The sequence below is a fragment of the Phaethon aethereus genome (genome assembly GCF_964289735.1).
Source record: "Phaethon aethereus genome assembly, chromosome: 3".
In the NCBI taxonomy this organism is placed as follows: domain Eukaryota; kingdom Metazoa; phylum Chordata; class Aves; order Phaethontiformes; family Phaethontidae; genus Phaethon; species Phaethon aethereus.
In genome coordinates, this window is record NC_138576.1 from 53,419,951 (window position 1) to 53,444,632 (window position 24,682).

General features: G+C 42.3%; 2 protein-coding genes across 2 annotated transcripts in view; one reads left to right on the top strand and one right to left on the bottom strand.

Annotated features, from left to right (window-relative positions):
• Positions 1-1,439: 1,439 nt before the first annotated feature.
• MFSD4B (major facilitator superfamily domain containing 4B) lies at positions 1,440-8,720 on the top strand (the record flags this gene model as incomplete). Its single annotated transcript, XM_081997352.1, has 3 exons — positions 1,440-1,941; positions 4,958-5,074; positions 7,158-8,720. 3 exons carry the CDS (start codon positions 1,440-1,442, stop codon positions 8,381-8,383), a joined length of 1,845 nt encoding a protein of 614 aa, XP_081853478.1. The 3' UTR covers positions 8,384-8,720.
• Positions 8,721-13,257: 4,537 nt separating this feature from the next.
• The window catches only part of REV3L (REV3 like, DNA directed polymerase zeta catalytic subunit), a gene marked incomplete at its 5' end in the record, with an annotated part of 125,919 nt that continues 114,494 nt past the window's right edge, over positions 13,258-24,682 (bottom strand). The window contains 8 exons of the mRNA XM_081998525.1: positions 13,258-13,531; positions 15,866-16,075; positions 18,111-18,357; positions 19,247-19,437; positions 20,307-20,444; positions 21,874-21,988; positions 23,050-23,159; positions 23,818-24,024. Of these exons, the coding sequence (XP_081854651.1) occupies positions 13,391-13,531; positions 15,866-16,075; positions 18,111-18,357; positions 19,247-19,437; positions 20,307-20,444; positions 21,874-21,988; positions 23,050-23,159; positions 23,818-24,024 (1,359 nt within the window). The 3' untranslated portion in view covers positions 13,258-13,390. The remainder of the gene's footprint in view (positions 13,532-15,865; positions 16,076-18,110; positions 18,358-19,246; positions 19,438-20,306; positions 20,445-21,873; positions 21,989-23,049; positions 23,160-23,817; positions 24,025-24,682) is intronic.

The following is a 24,682-nucleotide window of genomic DNA, read 5'->3' on the forward strand; positions in this document are numbered from 1 at the left end:
TGACTTTAGAAAAGAAATACCGTTATTTTATACTTGAAATTATTTTATTTGAAATACTCTCTACCTGTGGGCCCATGAACAGAAACTCTGCAGCATTCTGCAGATAACTGATAGTAAGACTTTGCACTCCTTGCAAAGATACTAACATGGTTATGAACAACCCAATTTAAATGTTATCTTGCATGGTTATTTGTTGTAGCTAGATTTTTTTAAATGTATACTGGAGCTGTACCTGCAACATGCTAACCAGTGCCAGAGGAAACAAGATTAGGTTGCTAAAATCTGCACGCAATGTTTGTTACATTTTAGTGTATATTTCTGTTCTGAACAACTCTCAAAACAAACAAAAAATCCAACTTGGTATTATCTTTGAGTTGTGAGGCTTAAAAATAACAAGTATGCTGAAAGTTAGCACCTCTGTGCCAAACGGCAATAATGAAATGAAACACTTTTAAAAAGCCTGTGAACTACAAGTACTATAAACTTGTATGAGTGTTTTAATATGAGCTAAGAGGAGACCCAACAACTCTGTGTGCCTTGGCAAGATTTACAAGCGTGACATGACACAGGCACTGTAGAAGACAAAGACCTGTACGCCGAGTTGTCTGCAAGGTCCTGTACCTGTAACCCTAAGTTAGGTGGTAGCAGAAGGGGAGGGGGAAGCACCTGCTCGCTCTCTGAGCCAGCGGCCACCAGGACACTGCGTGACTTGTGCGGGAGATTCTGACCAAAAAAATGTAAAAAAAGACTTTGAAAAACATTAATCCACTGTGGATTAAATTAAAACACTGACTATGATGGTCACTGTGTGTCTATTATACTCTCCCTGTGAAGAGAGAGACGCTAAGCCCAGCTTTAATGGCATGGTGGTGTAGAGGGGGACGCGTGCTGGCGTCACACTAGAGCCCGGGCCTGCTGATGGCCTTATGCTTCCTTAGGGCCTCGCTGCTGTGAGGTAGGCTGAGTATTTTAAAAAAGTATTACTTGTAAAAGGGGATCCTAAACAACTAGAGTTTGTTAATCTGTTTTAAGGCGTGATTCTTACCGTTTTGTTCAGTGAGGCCTGCGGGTACCTCTCCCTCCCCTCCCCACTGCTTTCACAAGGGCGCTTTTAATTAATCGCCCTCTCAGTACGGGGACGGCAAGACCGCGTGAGGTTGTAGCCGGTCGCTAATTGCCGCGGTAATACCGCCCTTGAACCCGCGCCCCCACCCCCCGCACGGGCCCGCCTCCGCTACGTCAGTTCTGGGCGGGGCCTTGCGCGTGCCGCAGCCGCCACACCCCTCCCCCCCCGGGTCCGGTGGCGCGGAGCAGGCCGGGAACTGTAGTCCGTCCGTGTGTGACCCCCGCGCCGCCATGCGAGGGGGCGGGGCAGGCGGTCCCGCGTTCCCCCGGGGGCCGCAGCGGCCGTTGGTGGCGGCGCCGCGGCGTGAGGAGGCATGGCCGGCGCTGAGAGGAAGAAGCACGTCCGGTTCGCCGCCCCAGGGGAGGTGGCGGCGGGGCCGCGCCCCCCTGCCGCGCCGCACGCGGAGGTGGCCGTGGTCGGCGGCGGCGGCCGCTGGCGGCGCGGCCGGGGCGGGGAGGGAGCGGCGCTGCGGTGGTGCATCTCTGGGGCGTTGTGCGCGGCCTTCCTGGGGCTGGTGAGCGCGGCGGAGGGGCGCCTCGCCACCACCCTCCCCTCTGGCCGCCTCCCGGGCCCGGCCGGGGCCACGAACCGGTGGGAGCGCGGGAAAGGCGGCGCGCGAGGTCACCCCGTTTACACTGTCTTGCAGGGGATGAGCATCGCGGTGCTGGGGCCCACCTTCCAAAACCTGGCCGCCAACGTCCACAGGAACGTCAGCGAGATGTACTACGTCTTCGTGGGCCGGTCCCTGGGCTACCTGGGCGGGTCGGTGCTCGGAGGGCTGCTCTTCGACTGCATGAACGCCCACCTCCTCCTCGGTGAGTGCCAGGGCCGAGCCGGCCGGGCCGCCCCCGCAGCCGCCTCCAGCGCTCCCTCGTTGGCCGTGAGGGAAAATGGCTCCGTCCGAAACCGCCGGGGCAACTTTTCGCTTCTCCTTGGCTTGCGCGGCCGGGCGGCGGGTCGCGTTTATGCGACGTGGAAGTCGGGGGCACGGGGGGGCAGTAGCAGGTGGGGCTGTTCCTCCTCACACGCCGCGCTCCTGCTGTGGTTCGCTGTCGCGACGTTCTGTTTCTGTTCACAGTGTGTGTCCGGCCTGTACAGCGTCGTTTCCAGGTGCTTGGGCTTGCCGGGCACGTTATAGCGGTAACTGGCGTTGAAGGGACAAAACCTGTTTGAACTGACCAAAAGGTGCCTTTGGTTTGGACAAAAAAAGTACAACTAGATTTTTTTTTTTTCCTATCAAGTAATAGTCTCACTATAGACCCTCCTGGAACGTGCAGGCTTCTATGATGAAACAAAACTTTATGATCTTGAAGGTCTTTTCCAACCTTAGTGATTCTGTGTGATTCTGTGGAAACAGGGGAAACTGTGTTTTGGCTTTAATTTGCAGACAGTGGAAACCTCCTGTGGTCGTGCTGAGGTAGGCTTCTGTGGAGAGAGCTTTGTAAAACTTCTCTTTCTTAAAGCTTAGCACTCATTTTCCTGTACAGGCCAAATTGTACTGAGATTTTGACTGGAGAGCCTTAGTCAAATTAGAACTTACTTAAAGTGGAAAAACATTAAATACCACCTTGTGCTGGTGGAAACTTGCTGCTCAGTTGCTCCCTAGCTATGAAAACGTTTAAACTCTGTAGGAGCCACAGTTTATGATCTTAATTGCTTTCTGGGCAGGTGGAAACTCTCTGCTGTAGGAGCACAGGGCAGAGCGGGGCAGCCAAGAGCATCTAGTTCAGCATCTAGAAAGGAGGTGTTCCCTTCAGACCTGCGTTAGTGTCTCCTTCGGGTGGAGGTTCTTGGAGCACACCTAAAAAAGTGACAGCCCTGGCTTTTTCTCTTCCAAGTGCGGTAATGGCAGTATGTGCCTTCATGGTATAAGTTAGGGACTAAAGCAGATACCAGGGCTCGCTCTTCTCCTTCCCCTTACCATACTTTTACTGGGGGAGATTCAGACAGAACCGTGCCTCCGCTGAGGACCATGCTGTAAATCACAGGGTCAGTTCAGAGGGTGTGAGAAGGTCCATTTTCCATTGCTAGTGTTTGAACTAAGTCTCTTCTTAGACCTGTGTGCCTGCCTCCTGCTATCAGGAGCAATCATGTCATATAATGTCTGTCTGTGCCTTCTCTCTTTTTTTCCCCTCTTGTCTTCATCTTCTTGGATCAGTTCTTCTTATTTGCTCTTGTTCTAAGATGTCTTTATTTGGTGTCCTCCCTGTTCCTTATTCCTCTTCTCCAGAACACCTGTAAAGTGGGTTTCCTTTGGCCTCTTTATACATGTGACGAGGTCAGCATTGCCGATGTCTGACATTTGAGACTTTACCTTCCATAATGGAATTAATACACCTGTGGAAGCGAGCGTTAACTTGAAATAGTTTAGTATTTGCTTCTTTTCCTGAGATATCAGGCAAGATAGCTGTCTGTCAGCAATGCTTGGAAGATGATTCGTCTCCTAATCCTTCCCAGTTCGGTAGCGCTTACGGCAAAAGCACAATTCGAACTACTGAATATTCTCTCATCTCTATCATCTGAAGGCTGCCTGCAAGAGATTGTGGCTCATGTAGTTTTACCTCCCATCTTTTGGCAGCTGAAATTCTGCTGCTGTACAGAGGTAAAAATTGAAGACATAATCTGTCTTTGTCAAGGAAGCTTTTAAGTACCAATCTTCAGGTGAAGAGCTGAAGCAGCCAACTGGGAACTTGCTGAGAAGTTACTTTTCAGCTCTGAGTGGGGCATCAGAGAAGCTGTACTTAACACACCCCATCTTTAGCTTTTTCTCTATGCAACTCAGCATGCTAGCCTTCAAAAATGTTTTCAGTTCTGTATTCCAAGTGTCTTGCTAGGGCTTTAGGGTTCTGGAGATTTATTTTTTCCTTTGTTGTTGGTTTTGTTTGGAATTAACCTAAGTTCTTATTTACATCAATCCCCATTGATCTTTAAGTATCTGCCCCACCTATAGAGATGGCTGAACTGGTACAGGCTTTCTAAAAACCTACTACTGCGTATTCAAGATACTAATTACAGATTGTTTTATTATGAAGGTGATTATAAGCATAGAATTTAACTGCTGAACTTTCTCCCAAATGGTAATAAAAATAACTTCCATCTGCTAAAAAGATTTTTTTGAAATGGCATGTTGTGAGTGTAGTTATTAGTAGCAAAACCAATAAAGTTAATGAATTGCTGCTAAATTTATGATGAGTTTTCTAGTTCTGTCTCTTAAAACTCCAGAAATCTCTTGGAATAAATCCCTCATGTGAGCACAGAATATAAATGAAATTCAGCATTTTTATATGGAGGCTGCTTGTTGGCCAAGGTGCAATCACTTTATAGGATTTTAAGAGTTCAGTGATTTGTGTGGGTTTTTTTTTTTAATGGAGCCAAATTTAATGCTCTGTCATTCTCAGAGGGAAAATTTCACACTGTTCAAAACCACGTTTTACTTCTTTCGTGGTAAAGTAACATGTCTAGATCAGAAGCTTGCAGAAGATGCCGAAATAGCACTTCTAAATCAGAAGTCTGCAGAAGATGACTTTTTAGTGTTCTAGCAGCAGATGCTACTCCCTTTGCAAACAAAGCTTTAGCAAAACAGGTTTTTCATGTCGTGTGTATATTCTGATGAAACTCCTTTTCTCCAAGTGAAAAATGATTCTGTTGAACTTTCTAGCTGTTTCTGCTAATCATGAATTGAGGTAATTAGGTTATGTCACATACTAGGATTATCTGTAACTGTAATAATGATGAATATATTTGTATTTCTTGGTCTTCTGTTTGTTTTGTAGTTTAAATGGAAACTGTAGTATCTGGGTTTTTGCTTGTTTTGTTTTTTAACCTTTCCAGCATTATCCATGTTTGGAACAACGGTTGGTCTTTATGGGATACCCTGGTGTAAGAAATCCCTGCTGTTAGCTGTCTTAATGTCAGTTATTGGAGCTTCCATGGGAATTCTAGACACAGGTAAGGGACCACATGGTCCGAGAGTTCCTTCACCGAACTAATTGGAAACTTCAGGCTCGCTTCAAACTGTTGCTGGTATTGCATTTGACACATCTTTAATTAAAAGAGAGGAACTGTTTTACCTGGCTGGGATTCTTGGATTGTTCTGGTCCTGAGACTCCCAGTGTTTGTGTCTCTGCAGCTGGCCCTCCTGAAGGGGCCTGGGGAGCTGGGTATCGCTTGCTTCCTGGAGAAGATCAATACGCATTTCAGTGGGCAATTACAGACGTAAAGGAAGTGTCATGTGCTCTTTAAGCAGTGTTTTCTTTAAATGACTCACCTACAAGAAGCTAGCCCAGCCTCTCTTAGGTGTCTGAGAATACAAATTTATTCTATTTGAATTTATTGTTTTCTGCTGTTTATTTCAAATTGTAAGTCTGTGGCATGTGCATACTGCAAACAGCCCGGAAAAAACACTTTTACTGGAAACCTGTTGAAAACCAGTTTATTAGTAGAGGCTCCTTGTTGGAGGAAGATGTACCGGTGAAGTTGCAGAGCAAACGTCTACGGGTGCGGTTGGAAAGGTCAGTTATAGCGGAGGTATGAAAAAGAAATCCCCACAGAAATTAGCTCACTGGGCATGGCTTAGAAAGGATGAGTTTGGCTCAGGAGGCGAGGCCACGGCAAGAGACCTAAGCACACTTAGGGATGGCTGGGTAACGCTGCCATACTTGCGGCCGGGGCCCGGGAAACAACCCAAAATACGTCAGGCGGAGTGTTCTGGTGTTGCTGTAGAAGGCGGTGGTGACGCCGCAGCAGGCAGACACTCAGCGGGCACCTCTCCAGTGACATGCCAGCAGCGTGCAGACTTCCCTGGCTTACCGAGGCCTGTGATTACTTACTAGCCAGCAAGGTACGACTGGATCCATTGACCAGCTGTCTGACCAGCTTCGGGGCAGGCTTTTTTTTTGAGTAGGAGCTGGCTGATGAATTAGCCGAGCTATCCAAACAGCTCTGGAAGCATCCCAGGCAGGGCCTGATTTTGGTGGCTTGGCTGGTAGGCAACACAGAGGAGTGATGGCTGCATGTGTGAACTGTCTGCCCTAATTCTGCGGAGCTTGAGGGAGCTCTGTTAACACTGACAAGAGCGTGAAATAGTAGTGAAAAACAGGGTTTTGCATGGCACAGGTTATGCGAAATAACCTGAGTGCAGGGGTGTGTTTATTGCCTCTGTTAGGATTGTTATACGTGGCACTTGGTATAAAAATTCTTCATATGGTAAGATCCTGTCAGTTGATTGTAAAAATGCCTTCAGTGGGTAGGTGTCCTGCTTGGAAATCAGACCTCTGAGGCAGGGAGACTTCCCAGCAGGAGAAACTAAGAGCAAGGCAGTAGAGTGTAACTGAATTAATTTGGAAGAGCGAGTGCTGCATGACAAGGGTTGCTGTACTGTAGCAGAGGAATTTAGTTACTGTTCTTATCTTCCTGCATTCTTCTCAGGGACTGCTTAAAAATGTCTCTCCCAGATCTTATTTTCTAGCATTATTATTGATCTGAGGGTGTCGTAGTTTGGTCTCTGCAGAAGTATTACTGTAAACCTTTCTGCTTCTGGAAGGTCATTTGAATGCCGTTGGGGTAGTCCCAGTCCATCAGGAGCAAGCGGTTCTTGAAGTTTCCTGGAACGTTGTTTAATGAGGGCTCTGATCCTTAGAGTTATGCATTGTTGCTTTTAAAACTTACAGAAATGAGAAGCAGTTAAATTTTCAGCCTTTTTTCAAAAGAGGAAAATGCTGCAAATTGTCAAGCAGGGTAATTAAGTGCGGCCGTTGCTGCTGGGCTAAGTCAGTGTGTGGCTCTTCATTTTGACTGCTGTGAATACCCTCCTAAACCTGAAGTAATCACGTGGGTTTAAGGTGCTTACAGGCAGAATTTCAGTTTAACTACAGTTTTGCACATTGTATTTGCTAAACCTGGTATTGTTGCAAATCGAATTAATAATATGGGTTATGGTTCGGTTTGTTGTGTCTTCTTTTTTAAAAAAAAAAACAAAACAGTATCTGGTTTCAGACTAAAATGACTGAAGCCTCCTCTCTCCGATCTGCAGGTGGCAATGTACTGGCACTGAATACCTGGGGAGCAGAGGCTGGGCCACACATGCAGGCCTTACACTTCAGTTTTGCTGTCGGTGCGTTTGTGGCTCCGATCCTGGCTAAAATGGCCTTGGGAGGCTCTGAATCTAAAGACCTTCCAGTAGCTGAAAAGACAAACCAGACTGTCCCGAGGTCTGTGCCAGCAGCGTCAGCACTGAAACACCGTCTTGGTGCAGATTTTTTGTGGTCCTATGTTGTCATAGGGACCTATCTTCTGTTTGTTTCTTTCTTCTTTTTTATTTTGTATTCCAAGGGCAGCTCGGCTCGAGACAAATCAAAGGCTTCTTTGCAGAAGTGCATGTTTGCCAAATACCACTATGCCCTTATTATTCTCCTGTTCCTATTCTTCTTCTGCTACGTGGGAGCAGAGGTCACTTATGGCTCTTACATATTTACTTACGCAAAGGCCTTTGCCGAGATGAAAGAAAACGAAGCAGCCGCTTTGAATTCTGTCTTCTGGGGCGCGTTTGCCGCTTGCAGAGGAGTGGCAATATTCTGTGCCGCTTGCTTGTACCCCGGCACCATGATCCTGCTGAGTATCGTAGGGTCTTCTGTCTCCTCGTCGTGCTTGGCCTTCTTTGCGAGGCACCCAGCCTCGCTGTGGGTCGGAACCACTGTCTATGGAGCATCGATGGCGACCATCTTTCCCAGCGGCATTTCCTGGATAGAACAGTACACGGTCGTGCAAGGGAAATCGGCTTCTCTCTTTGTGATTGGCGCCGCGCTGGGTGAGATGTGCATTCCTGCCGTGGTGGGCTATCTTCAAGGAAGGTTTCGCCACGTTCCGGTGGTTATGTACACTGCCTTGGTGACTTCTGCAACGACGGTTATACTCTTCCCTCTGATGTACAGGTTGGCCAGCTCTCCCAGTGAGAGCGGCTTGAAAGAAACGAGTGAGAGCGAGGACCGGAAAGCTTTGTTGTCAAACTCGGGGCTTAATGAGGATGAAGAGGATGAGGAGGACGCAGGAGAGTGGAACGAAGCAGACTTTGAGGTCATAGAGATGAATGACACACTGAGAAACTCTGTGGTAGAGACCTCCCGTAAGATACCAGGGGACTCTCCAGCCAGAGCCTCTCTCCAGCCCTGTCTGGAGGATGTACTGCGCGATGCTCCTGTGGCTGTGGGTGGCTCCCCTGGGAGAAAAAATGTCAAAGTTGACCGGGAGAAGAACGACTAAAGCAAAAGCTGACCTTTTATTTATTTTTTTTTTAAGGGAAATGCAACTGAATTGTAGCCGTTCTCGTAAAGTGGTTCAAGAATCCTTTTGTGGCAGCGCAGAGCTCAGTGGGTTCGTTTGTTTGTCCGGCCCTTTCTCCTCTTTCATTTTCAGTCTGCAGTGACGTGTCTTGGACTGGGAAGGTCCACTGTGACGTGCACGGGGTAATGTGATAAAATGTAGAGACTATACCAAAAAACGTTAAAAAGTAAGAGATGTTTTTTAAAGTGTGAGGCATGCGTGTAATACTGTATGTTGTAATAAGAACTAGGAAAGAAGGGGACTCAGACCACTCAGTTTTTTGGAGTGGGTGAAAGGGTGCAGTTCTGAGATGTTTGGTCATAAAAATGTTTTCATGAGAGAGGGTAGAAATCTGTTATCTGTGATACTGAACACTCTCATATCATGAAAGAAGAACGTTTCTGCTGCGTTGAAAGTTTGTGTGTGACATAAACCAGGAGATCGAGTCCAGTTTCAGGTCATGACCAGCGGCTGTAAATCGGACAGCCTATTGGCAAACTATATAATTTCCTGGTTCTGTCACTAAGATGAGAAAAAATTAAAGGTTAATTTTTCTGAGTGGGACCATGCCTTTGGGTCATTTGAAAGTGGTGCGTAGGAAGGGAGACAAAATAGGTCGTGTTAATCTACTATAATGCTTCACTCTGATTTACTAGTTAAACACCGGTGACAAATCTAAAGTACCTGTGATTGTACCTGTGATTTTAATTACTGCACTGCCATTGAAATCAAGAAATGTATGAAGAAGATAAAATGATATATAAAGAGATGACTTACTATATGGTATCGGCATAGGGCTGTGCTATTTTTAAGCCAGTTGCTTAAATTAAGGTTGTAACAACTTTTCACAGAATCATTAAGGTTGGAAAAGATCTTTAAGACCATCAAGTCTAACCACCAACCCAACACCACCATGTCCATTAAACCATGTCCTGAAGTCAATTTTCTGCCTTCTTGTGCCAAGACTTTAACATAGCCATATGCTGAAAAGAAAATTTGAGGATGAGAGCCAATTATGGAGTCGTCAGTCAATCCTTTCAGGTCGTACTTCACCATCACTTGTCCTGTGGATTGGTGCCCTCTGGGTTTTTCTTTCTTTTGGTGATGACTTACTTACAGGCAGATTCTAGAGGAGCAGCAGTGGTTTTGTATTTGTAGACCCATTGCTGCTAAGCAGGAGGATGGGGGAAGGACCGGTCATGCCAGCGAGGCCTCCCCAGTAAGAGCAAAAAAAGCAGCAGCCAATGACCAAATCTGACTCAGAAACAGTAATCCTGCAATTTGTCTACTTGAAACTCCAAACTTGTAGGTTAAGTATTGTTTTTTAAAGCTGTGTGATCAAAATGTGCTCATGTTGGGATTTTTTTTTGCACTTTTATTAGTATTTGTCTTGCTAGGAGATTTAGTTTACTATCAAAAGAGCTCTAGCTGTAATATAGCACAGAATCTTAGGTGTTCAGTGTATTTTCAGGTCTGTTTTTCTTTCCTGTCTTGTCCTCTTGAGTGAGCAACCTAGAACCTTGTGGCTTTTTCCTTTCTTCTGAGAAGTCAGTAAGAAGCAGGAGTCAACTTGCAGTGAAAATGCCTAATTTTTTTGCATGTTGCCCTGTGGAAGGGTTTCCCCTCTCTCCCTCCCTCCCCCCCTGCTGTTGGCACTTAAATGCTGTCATGGTTTTGCCCCATTCCTTTTATTTCCTTGTGTGTATGTATGTGCTCTCTTGTGGCTTCTCTTCCAGTGCAGTGCATGAACCTGCACTTTAAAACTTGTTTCACTTGCTACACAAGGGTTCTCTTCTTTGCTTAAAGGTAAATGCCTTTCATTACCAGGCCAAATCCTGTTCTAGGTGGGTGTGACAGCATTTGATCAGCAGGAGTTAGTGTTTGATTAGTGTGTTTAACTAACTAAACTGTGCTTTATTAGTTTCATGAGATAACAAATGAAGTCATGGGGCAGAGGTGGTGACTTAAAATCACAGGGTGAGTAGTAACTGCTGCTGCTCTGCTTCTGCCTGAGTTGTCATCCCTGCCGGGGAGGTCACAGATTTCCTCTGGCAGAAACTGGGTGCAGGACAGACAACAAAAGGTACGGAAATGGGAACGGCCGTCCACAGGCTTCACTTGGACTGATGGTGATGTGAAAAAGTGAAAAAGTCTCCCCATACTCAAGATCGCATTGCCAGAAGACAATTAGTTTAGGAAATGTACCTGGCAACCGGGAAGATTTTAAATAATCCCCATCTTATACGCTGATTTTTGGAATTGAAATTCCAAATGGGAATGTCCTGCAGGTAAGATTGTTCTCAGGGATCACTAACACATCTTGCATAATCAAGTACTAGAAAATGAAATGAAAGTCACACTGGGAAGTGCACCGAAACCTCTTTGAACCTTACCCACTTACTGCTTGTATATACACACACTTATTTGTGTTTCTGACTGATGTCTTCCCCACAAGTGTACAAATACTGTGTGTGAGTCACTTGAATTCATCCCCATGTCCCCTATAAAAGCAGGAGGAGGCCTGAGTACTAGGAATGGAGCAACAGCCTGGAATGCTAAGGTGAGCGCAGCCTTTTACAGGAGGTGAATGAAGGCAGCAGGAAGGCAGAGTGGAACTCAGCGTAAGGATCTGGAGTGGTACATGTAGAATCACGTTACGATGATACGTGGAGGCCTTTGTCTGGATGACGTTTAAATTTTGAGTCATCTTGGCAAGTGCTTAGAGCCTTCCATGTCTTGATTCTGGCCTCAAACTTGAAATGGAATATACTTAAGGAATTTGTTCTCCTTATCCCCTAAAAGCCTGCTTTTAATATCACTTTAATGAAAATGAAATGTTTAAAGCAATTTTAAGATTAAAACAGATCAGGACAGGTCCATCAATGAGTCCAGCTCACAGCAGTCCCAGGCATCCTTGATGTTCAAGGCTGTAGCTTACTTAGTTCTTGGGTTTTGGTGTGCACAAGGCTTGTTTTTAGACAAGGAATGTTTGTTAGTTTTTCCAGGTTTGGAAGGACATTTAAAGTAAATTGCTTCTTGGCATATACAGTTAAAGTGAGGGTTTATTTACAGTGCCTTTGAAGTTAAAGATCCTCCAGAAAGCTTAACTTTACACATTATGGGGTGAAATTACTTGAAGTAAACTGTATTGCTTTACCCTTTCCTTGCTTATGCTAGAAAAGTCATCTCTGTGGTGAGGAGGATGACTGTGGTCCATGGATGAGATGCCCAAATTTATTAAGAATCATATTTCTGTCCATAAAGCCAGGACTGAGTGGAAGATGAGCACTTGCCCCTTTACTCCAGTGTTAAAGGTTAAAATGTCATTTAGTATTTTTATTTATCCCTGAAGCACTGCCAAATGCTGGATTGTACCATAAGCATCAATGTGTTAGTCCTGGCCTTTGCACTTTTATTCTGTTCAGGACCAACGCTAGAATGCAAGAGTAGGCAAAGTTTTTGTGCCTTGATGGCTTTTTTTTTTAGTTATTTTGCATAAAAGCACATCGCAAGCTGTGGCCATTCTATTATCTATTTAACAGTTTTTATTCTGCTTGGCATGGGTTTACATTGTACTGTAGAATGTGAAATTCGGTAAGACTGTCTTGTGTCTTGAATGTAATAAATTCTAAACTGGAGGAGGCACTCAGGTTCCTTGATGTAAATAAAGTTTTGTTCTATTTTTCAAAGCTACTCTGGACTTCTAAATTTAGAACTCACTCCTGTTTTGACTAATGGAAAACTGGAAATGTTTCTCTTCTGGTTTGGGGAAGGCCTCCAAGAACAGATACTGAGGTTTTAGATCCCAGCTGATCTGTGGACTCTGAACTCTCATTTGAACAGTCTTGTTTCCCATTACTCTTTGAGTGCCAAAGGAGGGAAACAAAGGTGTCTGCAGCTGAGGGCAAGTATAAAAAAAGCAGCATATAATTTTTACCATATCATTTTATTCAACTTTAATATGGTTTCCATTATTAACTTCTAAAACAAAATGATTTCCAGTTTAGAAAACGATGCACTGACCACATAATTCCTTTTCCATTTTATACAGTTATACAAATATTCTAAATACACATTTTGTCAAGATGGTGGCAAATAAGATTTAACTGTACAGTACGTAAGGAAAGAAAATATTTTAAGCATATTTAGAAGCAATAGAAATGTCTATACAAAACAAGCAAAAATGGAATAAAATTTTATATTTAAAGTATTGCAACAGTCCCACAGGTTTGTAACAAAAATGTCTTTGCACAGTTCCTCACAATGCCCCATTAATAGCTAAAGCAAGACAGCAATTTTTAGAAAATAATGTTTCAAAATGCTACACATGATACTACTGTTTGCACAGTCTGATCAAAATAACAATCTACTTGGAATCAGGCAAAACTTAGGAGGAGATATACCAACCGACTTTAAAATTATCTGTATAAAAGTCATTGCACATTATTTTACTCAGTTGTTTGAAAAGTAAAAAAGTGTATTTACAAAATATTTCGCAGACAAAATTATAAAGTGAATGGATAATATATAAGTAACACGTCTTGATACTGACAGTTCAAGAACACACACTAATGGTTTTATCGTTTCAAGAGGTTTTCAGTGCTCCTTCCTCCAGGAAGTAAACTTGACTTCTACTTTGAAATGGATTTACAAGATGTTACACATAGCTATTTCAACATCAGCTTTATAAAACAGTATGTTAGAAACATGAAAGAGAGAAGAAATTTGTACATCTTAAAAAGTGAGCTATTCATAGATCAACAAATGTATTTTTTTTTTTAATTTAGTTAGGATAAGTGTTCATTATTCTTCAGGTAATAAACCCAACAGTTAGAATGGAAATCCTGGACTAGATGAGAATTGAAAAAGCACCATGCACATAAGTCTTAGTGTGGTAAACACTGAAAAAAAAAAAAATAGCACCTGGAATCCCATAACACAGATCATTTAAAACTGGTCAAGTAGCTGGCGAAGATACGGTGCCTTTGACAGTTCTCTGCTTACTCTGGATAGCTTGAAAAGTACTGGACAGTTGAGGGAGACACACTGGATCTGTCGATCAAAGCAGCCTGTACAGTTCTTGCATATCTAGATGACATAAAAAAGCAAACCAGATTATTTGAAACTTAACACAAGCAGGCACGCCTCACTTGGGACTACTTGGCATTTTATCAGCAGAACAGGCATGGCCTCGAGGCAGCCAGCACCAGGCTTTTCCCCCACACAGAGGGGGATCCAGCGCAGCTCTGCGGCCCCTCTCCTGCCGCTGCCAGGCTGCTCAGTGGGTGCCTGAAGCAGGCAGAGATGGACAGCTTGCCTGTACGGCTCGGCTTTCAGCCCTGCTACTCAAGTTCTACTCGTATGTGGTGGCACTTGGAAAAATAAGGTAAGTTGAGTGGATTTAAGTGGGGCAGTGTGTTTATATTCATGATAAACTTGTCCAGTATAAAGGTTTCCTAGTGAAAAAAGACAAAACTCTTATTCTGCAGTTATTCTCTACACAGGAAGGGGACTTAATAAACTTACTTCTGTTTCAAGATAAGCTTCAATTAGAATTTTACTTTCCAAGCCAGGGTTAATCAATCCCAAGACAGAAATACACAGGCAGGCTGGTTCCATGCTCTCCTTGCTCATGGAACTACTCGTTAATGTAGCTAATGCTGCTTGAAAGCACTTTTAACATGAGCTACCTGATGGAATAAAACAGCAGCAGGCACAGTTTTTCCAAAGCTGGCTACCTTTGGAAAACTGAAGTCCCCATCTTTGCTCTTTCATTTTTGATCCTTTCCAGTATCTGCCACATCCAAGAGTTTTTTCCAAAACATCAGAAATTTGCTTCTAACCACACTTGTGTCTCATAACACCAGAACATTAAAAATGTTACCCTTGTGTTTGCATAGTTTGAACAAGAAGTCAAAATCGTATCCTTTGCTTTTAAAATTAGTTCTTTTCCCTCTTTCCATGTTAAAGTCACTTGGGCAGCAGCAGCCCTCTCAGCACTGAACCCCTGCAGACCAGAAACTCAAACTGACAACATCTGGAGAGGAGCAGCCCCTCCCAGCCAACTCCCACATGCAGCACCTCAGAGGAACCCGCTCCTCACGCCTGCAACCCTGACCAGCAGGAACAGGACTAAAGCTGGGTTTGTTCCCGGTTGTAACCACTAGAAGGACCTCAGAAATGAGTCTGCCATCTATGGCTGGTAATTTTTAAAGTAATGTATGATTTGGTGTTGTATCAGTTTTCTGATGGCTCCGGCATGTTTATAATCTAGGAGGGCCAAGAATTTAAGACGTGAAGGATATATACATCTTCATACGAAAGTAAGACAGATGCTATTACTGAGAGGCTGCGTAATCAAACACTGACTAGAATGGGATCCCAGGCCTTGCCAGCCTGCTGCATGTTGCGGGGACAAGAGAATGTTCTGATCAAGCCCACTGACCCTTCTGTGGGGCTGGACCAATCTGCCAAGTTCTGATTTATTCCAGAACAAAAGCAATGCAAAAAGGTTTGGACTACTGCAGGAAAACTGCAGAACATGCATCACATCGTCTTCCTTGACTGCCATTTACAATGCAGATCAGAGCAAATATTGCAAAATACAGCAAGAAATAGAAGCCCACACCTTAGTAATGCAATATTTATGAATTGAGAATTATGAGAATTATAAGGCTTTTCTAGCAACAGAGCCCCATGGGAACCTATCAAATCGATCCTTAGATTACAGGCACATTTTTATCTCTGCAATTCAGGCAAGTCTTTAAAATGGCTCACATGTGCTAGTGCTAAAAATCAATTTTAACAAAAATATAAATTATAAAATATGACAGTACAAAATTAGGTGAGGATATGCATATGTTTCTGCAAGGGGAGGCACTGTGCTTTGCTATAATATATTATAGCACAGTCAGCTACCCTCTTAACTGACTTCTAGCTCGAGGGAAAAAAAACAGCTTGGAAAATTCCTGTTGAGAGGAAAGTTAACAAGAAAACTCCCAAGCTAAAAACACATCCATGTTATACACCCAAGATAAATACATTTTCGGTGACAAACGTTTTTGTTACTAGAACATCATCAGTTATTTTAATATAAAAAAAGGTGAGTTTTTCATACTTTCACAACTCTCCATCACTGTCGTTATAAGAAGGAATCTACAAACCATGTAAGCTACTCTTACAAAAAGAAGAAAAGCATCTTCTGTTCTGATCCCCCCCTTAGCCTTCAGTTTCACTCAAAGCTAAGGAGAGTAACAGCTGCTGTGCTGTGCTCAACAGCAACGGGAACAGCAAACAAGCTGTAACACATTCAACACCCGGATGGTGCTTCCCATTTCTGTTGGGGGCATTCGGTAACACACTGCTTTGAAATTTCAGCCTCTGTGTTTGGCTGACAGATATCTGACAATGCTTTAATCATACCTTGCCCAGCTGCTCTTGCTTACGCTCCAGCTCTCTGATTTCTTGGTTGAGAATCACTGCCACATGCTGTGGCTGGCTTCTGCATTTATTACAAATCCCATACTGGGTCAGTTCATCACACACAGGACAGTGTAAGGTCGTGAAATACTGTGAGATTGTGCCTTTGTGTCCTTCTAGCTCACTGCGGGCAGTCGAGGCAGCTTTTTGAATCTGTTAAAAAAAAAAGTAACTCAGAGGTAATGAACTTCCAAGAGAGCAGTTTGCCTTATTCCTAGATTCCAGTAGCCTGTTTTTTTTTAAAAGGACTATGAAAGGGCAACACAGCCTGCAGGGCATGGGTTCATGCACAAATTAACACAGATCGCATCGCTCTGAAGAGCGTAGCACTCGCCCTGAAGCAATATGCCGACCAGAGCCCACCCACACCTATTGCACAGGGAAGCTCACCAGAAGAGAGAAACAGAGTAACCACAGAAATCCTCAGTCACATGCTCAACTCCCCACCTCATGGCAAACTCTGCCTCCTGCGTCTGTTACTTTGTAGGTGCCGATCTACTTGACATCCAAAGGTGCCCTGGGCTGCAGCCCCAGTGGCTGCCTTCTGAATCCTGCCTCCCCTCGAGTTTCTGTGCCACGGCAGCCCTGGTCACGGAGCTGCCACCGTCCTTTGGTCTGTGGCTCTAGCTCACGTTCCCATTTCCCCCGACAAAGCTGTGCCCCTGCGCCCTTGCCCAGGGAGGGTCGTTCTCCACCCTCCCTCCTGGTGCTGCAGGACTTTGTGCTGTCCTTCACTCTCCTGCTTCAAACCCCAGCCCCTCCGCTCCCCACAACCTCCTTGGCGCAAACTGGCCTTGCAGAAAGTTGGGGTCTCTTTTTGCCTTTTTAGAGCAGCTTGTTGGAGATAATTAAGGTGAGTGTCACAGTGCCATTAGAAAGGCAGAGAAAAGAAGCGGAATTGAAGTCAATCAAGGCTGTATTGAAAGTCTGCAGTGGGAAACATGATGCACTACTATGCTGCCAAAGTCTACACGGAACAGAGTAACCAAACGCCCTGGTTTCAGCTGGGATATAGTTAATTTTCTTCACAGAAGCTGGTGTGAGGCTGTGTTTTGGATGTGGGATGAGAAAATGTTGATAACATGCTGATGTTTTGGGTTGTTGCTAAGCAGTCAAGGACAGTCCAGCTTCTCGTGCTGGCCTGGTAGCAAGAAGGCTGGGGGTGCACGGGGAGCTGGGAGGGGACACAGCCAGGACAGCTGACCCAGGCTGGCCAAATAGATATTCCATACCATATGGCATCATGCTCGGTATATAAAGCTGGGGCTAAGAAGGACAGGGTGGAGGGGATGTTTGGGGTTATGGTGTCCATTGTCCCAAGACACCATTACATGTGATGCAGCCTTGCTTCCCTGGAGATGGCTGAACACCCACCTGCCCATGGGGAGTGGAGAATGAATTCCTTGTTTGGCTTTGCTTGTGTGTGCGGATTTTGCTTTACCCATTAAACTGTCTTTATCTCAAACCATGAGTTTCCTCACTTTTACTATTCCGATTCTCTCCCCCATCCCACTGTGGGGGAGCGAGTGAGCGGCTGCGTGGGGCTTAGTTGCTGGCTGGGGCTAAACCACGACACCAAACTACACAAATACACTGTCTTTCACCATCCCTTTTCATCAGGGGAATTGCAAACTAAAATCCAGCTATCCAACCCTTCTCTTCCTGCATCTCGATGATTTCTTTAACTTTTAGGAAAGTCAGTTTTGGATATAATTAGTTTAAAGTTTCTGCTGATACAGACTTTTAAAAAAAAAAAGTGTTGTTGCTGCTTGGGTACTACCACCTTTTCTATAAAGAGCAAAGCTCTTCAGAACATCTTGGAAAAACAGGAGTTCCAGCATCTACTATCGAGAGATTTAAAAGGTGGTACAGCCAAACAGATACAAGTACTGCTAAAAACATACAGTTACAGCAAAATATTATTTTAAGCTATGGAAAGGGTCAGAAAATAGAAACTGACAGTGTGATCAACCTTGCACAGGACTGGCAGAAAAAATTGATTTACTCAATTAGAAAAAACACACAGAAGATCTAAGAATCCGGTCTGCATGTTTGGGCATCAAACACTGCCTTGTAAAATAAACTTTGCTGTTGCCTCACATAAACCTAATTCCTTTAGAAGTCGTGATAAAACCAAACACTGTACAGATGCGCTGCATTTGTAACCTGTTTGTTTTCAAACACTTACCCGTGGCAACTCATGGTACCAGCTGAAGACGTCTATGCCTATAAGTGAGAACACCCTAGCTAGCGGTGGCAGAATTTGTTTGGTAATATAGTACGTAGCATTCAGCCTCAGGTTGGGATCCTGCAGGACTTCAATGGGCCGCCTCACCAGCTGTATCAGGGGCAGCCCAGGCATGCCGTACACAATGACGTAGGGCACTCGCTCCCCAACTCGTGGCTCAGAGCGACGGTCATAGGCAAGCATTCTCCTGTTTAAAAATAGCCTTTATAATGCATCCAGAGACAAATTCATAGTGATTTCATTTGCTTGTAAACTTCCCCATCTGGTTATATTAGTAGGTCTCCAGACAACTGAAGTTAGTGTCTGTTAAGAAGCACAGGATCAAGTTGTTTCATTTTTAATTTCTCATGATCAGACCCAAATTTTAGAACTTGGAACATGATCCCCAAAGATACGTTCTGTGTCAGGTCACTTGGGTTTGCATGCAGGTTTTTTTTCTAGCTACCCCTTCCTTAAAGAAGTGTTTTAATAAAGAGCAGCCAGGGTACTAAAAAGAGCTCAAGTACCCAGAAAGCAAAGGACAATTCAATTTCAAGCAGATATCAGTCCTGGACTTGAATTTTATTTTATTTAAAAAGCATGGCTTAATTTGAAGACCTTTTGTATTAAGCAAGGTGGCAAAACGTGCCAGCTCACATTATCTACTACAGATAAATAGTATCAACAGTATGAAATACTCACTTTAAGTAAGGTACTTTTTAAAAAATGAAAAATCACACCTGATAATGTATTTCACAGCACTGAGAGACATCATTATTACAAATTTTAACATATCTAATGTCTGTGAGTGATGGGCCAAGCCCTTCTATGAAAACCAAAGCATAAGTAACAGCAGAGAACACATTGCTACAGCATCCTGACAAGAGACGTTACTCTTGAACGTGTGTGGCTCTTTCCAGGACTACAAAATGGCTTTCTAGGACTATCTGGTGCCTGATCTCTCTTCACATACAGAAGAGTCAGAGCCAACTGCTGCAACAGTATCTGAAAGAGACATCTCACTACTACCCATAACTTGGCAGTACAAAGGTTAAGAGAAAAAAACATCTATGATTAGCGTTTCTTAATCTCATTACCTGGTGATTTCCAGAGCTGGTACACAGGATCCAGGTCTGTAAGCTGAGCTCCCTCTGTACTCTTTTGCAAAGATGAAGTCTTGCATGCTGGCTTTTCCTTCCAGTAACTTCATGCATTGATTCTGAACATACTGTTTGATCTGACTTATGTCCCGTGTTTCAAACAGCAGCTTGATAGAACGCTCAAGTATCTTTACAACCAAAGGAGAAAGGTGAGAAAACCCCTATGTTTAACTAAAAAATAATTAATTCAAAATAATTCAGTAAGTTATACAGAAATATTAATACACTGCTTCGAAAAATTATCAGTTGTGAACTAGAATGTTAATATGACAACAGGTTGCATTCTCTTCCAAAGACATTCATAAACACACTACTGGACAATTTCTTCATCAGTTTGACACATCCTTCATGACATCCATACTCTGGCACTAAGACTGCTTCAACAATTTGAGAGGTTTTGCAGAGAGAGAGCTGTTTTTCCTGTCATCTAAAATATTTTGCCATGGCTTTCTGACCATCTCAGCAAACAAAGAATTGGGATTAAAAAGAAAAATGGGAGTAAATCCTCCTAAGTGGTTATCTTTCTTACTGGCATAAATGTGTTTTGACTTGATTAAGAAGAGGAGCCTTTTCTTTTCAAACCCCCAATACACAACTTAACATAAACAGGCAAGGAGGTTTATTTTAAATGAATTCTTAGCTAAACTAGATTTATGTAAGTGAGCTATTTACACACATCAGTGTACCTCACTCGTCTTGGAGTAATACTTCCAGTTAAAGTGAAATCGATCAAGAATGGTCTTCTAGACAACTTATATGGGGCTGAGGGCTTTTTATGGGGTTTTTAGGGGCTGAAAAGTAGTAGTTAAGATGGAAAGTGCAAGTCTTTGTCATGCTCTGCAAGATCTTCAATTTATCTTTCAAATGGCTCATAGCAGAAAAATGGAAGAAGTCTCAGACAACTCACAAGGACTATCAACTCTGAGAAAGGACAAATATACAATGAAATAACAGAATACTATAATTTCATTTGGGAAGAAATGCACGAGTATTTTACCTTGGAAACAGCAGGACAGGAGTCCCTTCGGACTGTCTCTATGCCTTTTGCATCAAATACTGGGTCCTTCTGGTCCAGTGTTTCATACATGTAACCCACGTATCTCTTTTTAGTTTGCAGGACACATGGCAAGTAGACCTGGAATGTTTAGAAAGAAGATAGCCCAATCTGGCATATGTTGGGAAAATAAGGTGGCTCTGAACACAGAGGGTCTCCTATGGAATATCCTAAGGAATACTTTGCTTTATTGCTGTTGGTTTTCGTTTGTTGATTGTCTGTCTTTTAAAATAATTAAAATCAATAAACTAGATCAGAGGACTGTTTGGATGAGGAAGTTGGGATTCAGTGGTGTTCCATTCTTACATCTCTTTATATTTCATCTAGCTGTAAAGGCTTAGCAACCTGAAGTTCAGATGAAAAGTGACAGCATAATTTGTTTTGAGTACCCTTAATTTTCTGGACTGCATCTGTCAGCACTTTTAATGTTAACTGTATTACCTCTCTCTCTTAAAAAGACAACTACTTAATTTTAAACATCAGAGAAGAAACCTTTCCCAGCAAAAGTAGTGGCTTTGAACTTTCTATTTTCACACTTCATTTAATTATGAGGTGCCTAAAATCAGTTAGTAGCTTGATTTGGGGAAAGCATGTTTTTTAAATTCCTACGCTTGGAGAACAGTTTCCTCATGAATGGATTTTTAGGATCATGGTCTCTTTTGCTTGTTTTCTCAAATCTCTTATTTTATTCTTGTGTCAGTATTCCTTGACCAGTTTTAAAAGAAAGAATGAGGAAAAATTTCTTCCCAGTATTACTAGGATAACGCCACATCTTCCTGGCTCCCATGGAAGAGGGAGCAGCAAGTTTAGATTGCCTCAGGCTGAAGAAGGTCCTGCACAGAGGTGTCCCACTTCTTGAACTGCAGCTTTGAAGCATTTTCCTCCTTCTGTGCTAGGAAGCTACCCTAGGAAAGAACTCAATATTTTGACCCACAGGTGGATACGGGCACTTAAAGTGAAGCACTCTGACATCTTCTCAAGTATATCCTTGCACTTTTATCATTTTTTTCTGGCAAATTACTCCTTCATCTTAATGACACAGAATTGCCTCAAAGTGGGAAGGGTCCCTGTACATTGGGAGAAGTTGCTGTGCCATCCACAGCTATCCTGACTTTCCTTGCTAATATTTTTCTACTGTATTTTCCATGAAAAATGGCAATTTGCTTACAAATTTGACTGAACCCGTTGAGTTAGGTACGTACTTTGAAAATATCTAGAGCACCTGAACTGATTGCTAATGACTTTTCAATGATAGACTTCCACCAAATTAGTATCACATTGCCTTGCTCTTCCATAAAAAGCTTATTGTCATTAATAATTCTTCCAAAAGTCTACTGAATGGACTGTTAGGATTTTTCATTTTATATGTATATGAAACAGTACAGCACACAACTGTTTGACTGTTGTATATCATGCTATGTTGATGTCCAGAAAACTCTTTTATCTTTACTTATTTTTTTTAGGATAACAACGTTTTCACCCAACATGGTTGAAAATACCCTCCTTTTACCTTTTCAAACTTCAGTTTAACAGGTTTGGGGTTTGTTGCTGTTACAGCTTCAGCAATTTCTTGACCAATCTTGAAAGACTGCTCCTTTGTGGCTCCTTTCAAGAGTACAAACATGCTACAAGAGATGAGATGTAGCAAATAAGCACAAATCTGTTCAACATGGTTCCTGAAAGTTGTAAGCTATAGTTTCTTGGTGGCAAGTCAAGGATGTTGTTATCAATTCTGTTCCCTTCCTTCAGCTAGAAAAGCCATAAACCTGAGAAACTTCAGTGTTCAGTATGAGATCCAGTATGAGTGCCAAAGGCACGACAAATGCTGTGATGCTCTGGTGAGGCAAGGAATGCGACTGCTCACAGGCACTGTAAAACTTCAGTTCCTAGGAGAGAACTGTAAAGAGCTCTGGGTACGCCCTTTTTCTTCCACTACAGGCAGCAATATGATTTTACTTTCTTTCTCCAACTCTTTTTTTTTTTTTTTTTTGGTGAAGCTACTATGAATTTAGTGTCTTTGAAATTTCAAGTCTTTCATCAAATCTGGCTGAAATCAGCCACTGGATTCCCAAGTTATTAAGGAAGGACAGCCAGACAAGCTTTGTTTCCCATGGTTGAAAAATTACCCAAGTGTAGCACCAGAGATGGATACGCCTAGAGCAAGGCTATTATTTAGATGAAAGATTGACTGAGAAAGGGGAGATACTTATATTTCAGACAGCCTAATCATATCTTTGTATGCTTTGGTGGCTGCTTCTGAATTGTATCCACTTTTGAAGCTTAAAATAGTGCCTTCCTCCAAGTATCGACATGCAAAGCCTACTATATTATAAATACTCTATTTTCCAAAATAAAAACGGCATCAGAAAAAGGAACAAAAAACCTCATTCTATAAATAAGACTTACATTAATTCACACCTGAAAAAAATATGATTTTTCCCCTCTTTCTGTTCCACATAATTTTCAAAAGAAAGGAAACCCTCAAAATGCTTTCTAAGAGTCCTAAAAGAAATTTCAGGAAAACAAATATTATTCACTTTGCATATTCTGCAAGACAGTAACACCCCAAAGAGGGTCCACATACTCTTTTCAGTATCATAAATTCCCCTTGTTAAGACAAAAGAAAGATATATCTATGAAGACTAGAACAATTTTAAAACACTGTAAGAAGCAGACCATTAATTACCTGTCAGTATCACCATATACAACATGAGCTCCCCATTTTTTTGTATCGTTCACCAGTTTTATAGCACGCTCCAATGTTTCTCTGGCTTTGTGGACAATGCTATCCCCAACCTGCAAAGTTAAAAATAAATTGAAAAACTTTATTCTACTGCTAAACCCAGTACTAGCTCTTGGTAAGCATAGTCTAACCTTGCTTGATCTGTCCATGAAAATAACTATATTGAGACAATGTATTTTATTTCATGGTTTAAACGCATATAATAAATAAAAAGGTCGCTTACATTACTCCAAATTAGCAAGAATTAAATGAAGAGTGATCAAAAATTATTAAGAATTAAAATAGAGACAAACTTGGTTTAAACTTCTTTAGGCATATTAAAAGCATATGGAGCAAGACAAGATCACTTAGGATCATTTTTTTCTAGTTTTTGGATTCTGCTGATTCCCCCTTTCATGAAAATTATGAAACAGCTACAATGTTTTATTTTATTTCCACTATTAGAACTGTAATCCAGTCTACCTTTGGAGAGAGTTCTACACAAATGCCAACTCTACATGCTCTTTTATGGGAAGAAGAAAAATAAGACTTTAAAAAAAAAAATCACAAATAAATCCTAAGTTGCTGATTTTCAGTACTACAAATAAAAGCAGCTTTTATAAAGTTATTTAGATTAAATGTGTTTCAAATAATAATACTGTGTTATCTGACTATACTTTATTAATAGTGTCTTTTCCACAGTTTTTCTTCATTTTTATCTGCAACCCTTACCTCAGTGCATGGCATTCTTCCAGAAAAATTAGCAGCAGTATAACCAAATGTAAAATTAGCTATAAATTTAAGACCCAACTGACGAGCTTCAAGCATTCGAGTTACAGCCTTGTCATGCTTATAAGCCTTCATTGACTGTTTCACCATTATCCTAGTCTTCAAGATTTCTTCTAGCATTCTTGGCAGCACACCCTTTCTTACTGAAGGCTGCCATAAAGGGAACAAAGAAGAAAAATTATGTTAAAAAGCCCAACCTAAACAGTTAGCAGTAAAAGCAAAACCCAGAACCGTTAGATAATCACTGTTAAGAAGACAAATTAATTAGCAAGATGACCTAGGCACCAACAGTTTGGGTCTTCCCACAAACATTACAACCTAAGGTAAATAGCTTTTTGTTCTTTGTTTTCATCAGCCCTGCTAATGCAGTGTTTAGATAATCTTAACTAAAATGGTACTTCCATATTTAACTGTTAATTCTCAAAATGTTAAATGCTAAAGAAATACTATTCGTTTAAAAATTCTGCAAATATTCTTTACTTAAAGTTTTTGTTTTACATTAAGTATATGTACGCTGGTGGGTGGCTAATTATTTGTAAGAGCTCCAGGCCATATTTATTAATTCATTGCAAATCAGACAGCAGTACACATAACATAAAATGAGAACAATAGAAAGCAAGTCAGGGAGTTTCATCTCCTGAATGATGACTCTTTTTCTAGGAAAGCATTCTGCTATACAGGCAGAAGAATGAAGTGTTACACACAGATAATTACTCTTTGATCCCCAAACTGCACAAGTAAAATACAGTTTAATTACAGATTAAATAAGCCTTCAGTATAAATGAAAGCACAAAGATGACATTTTATT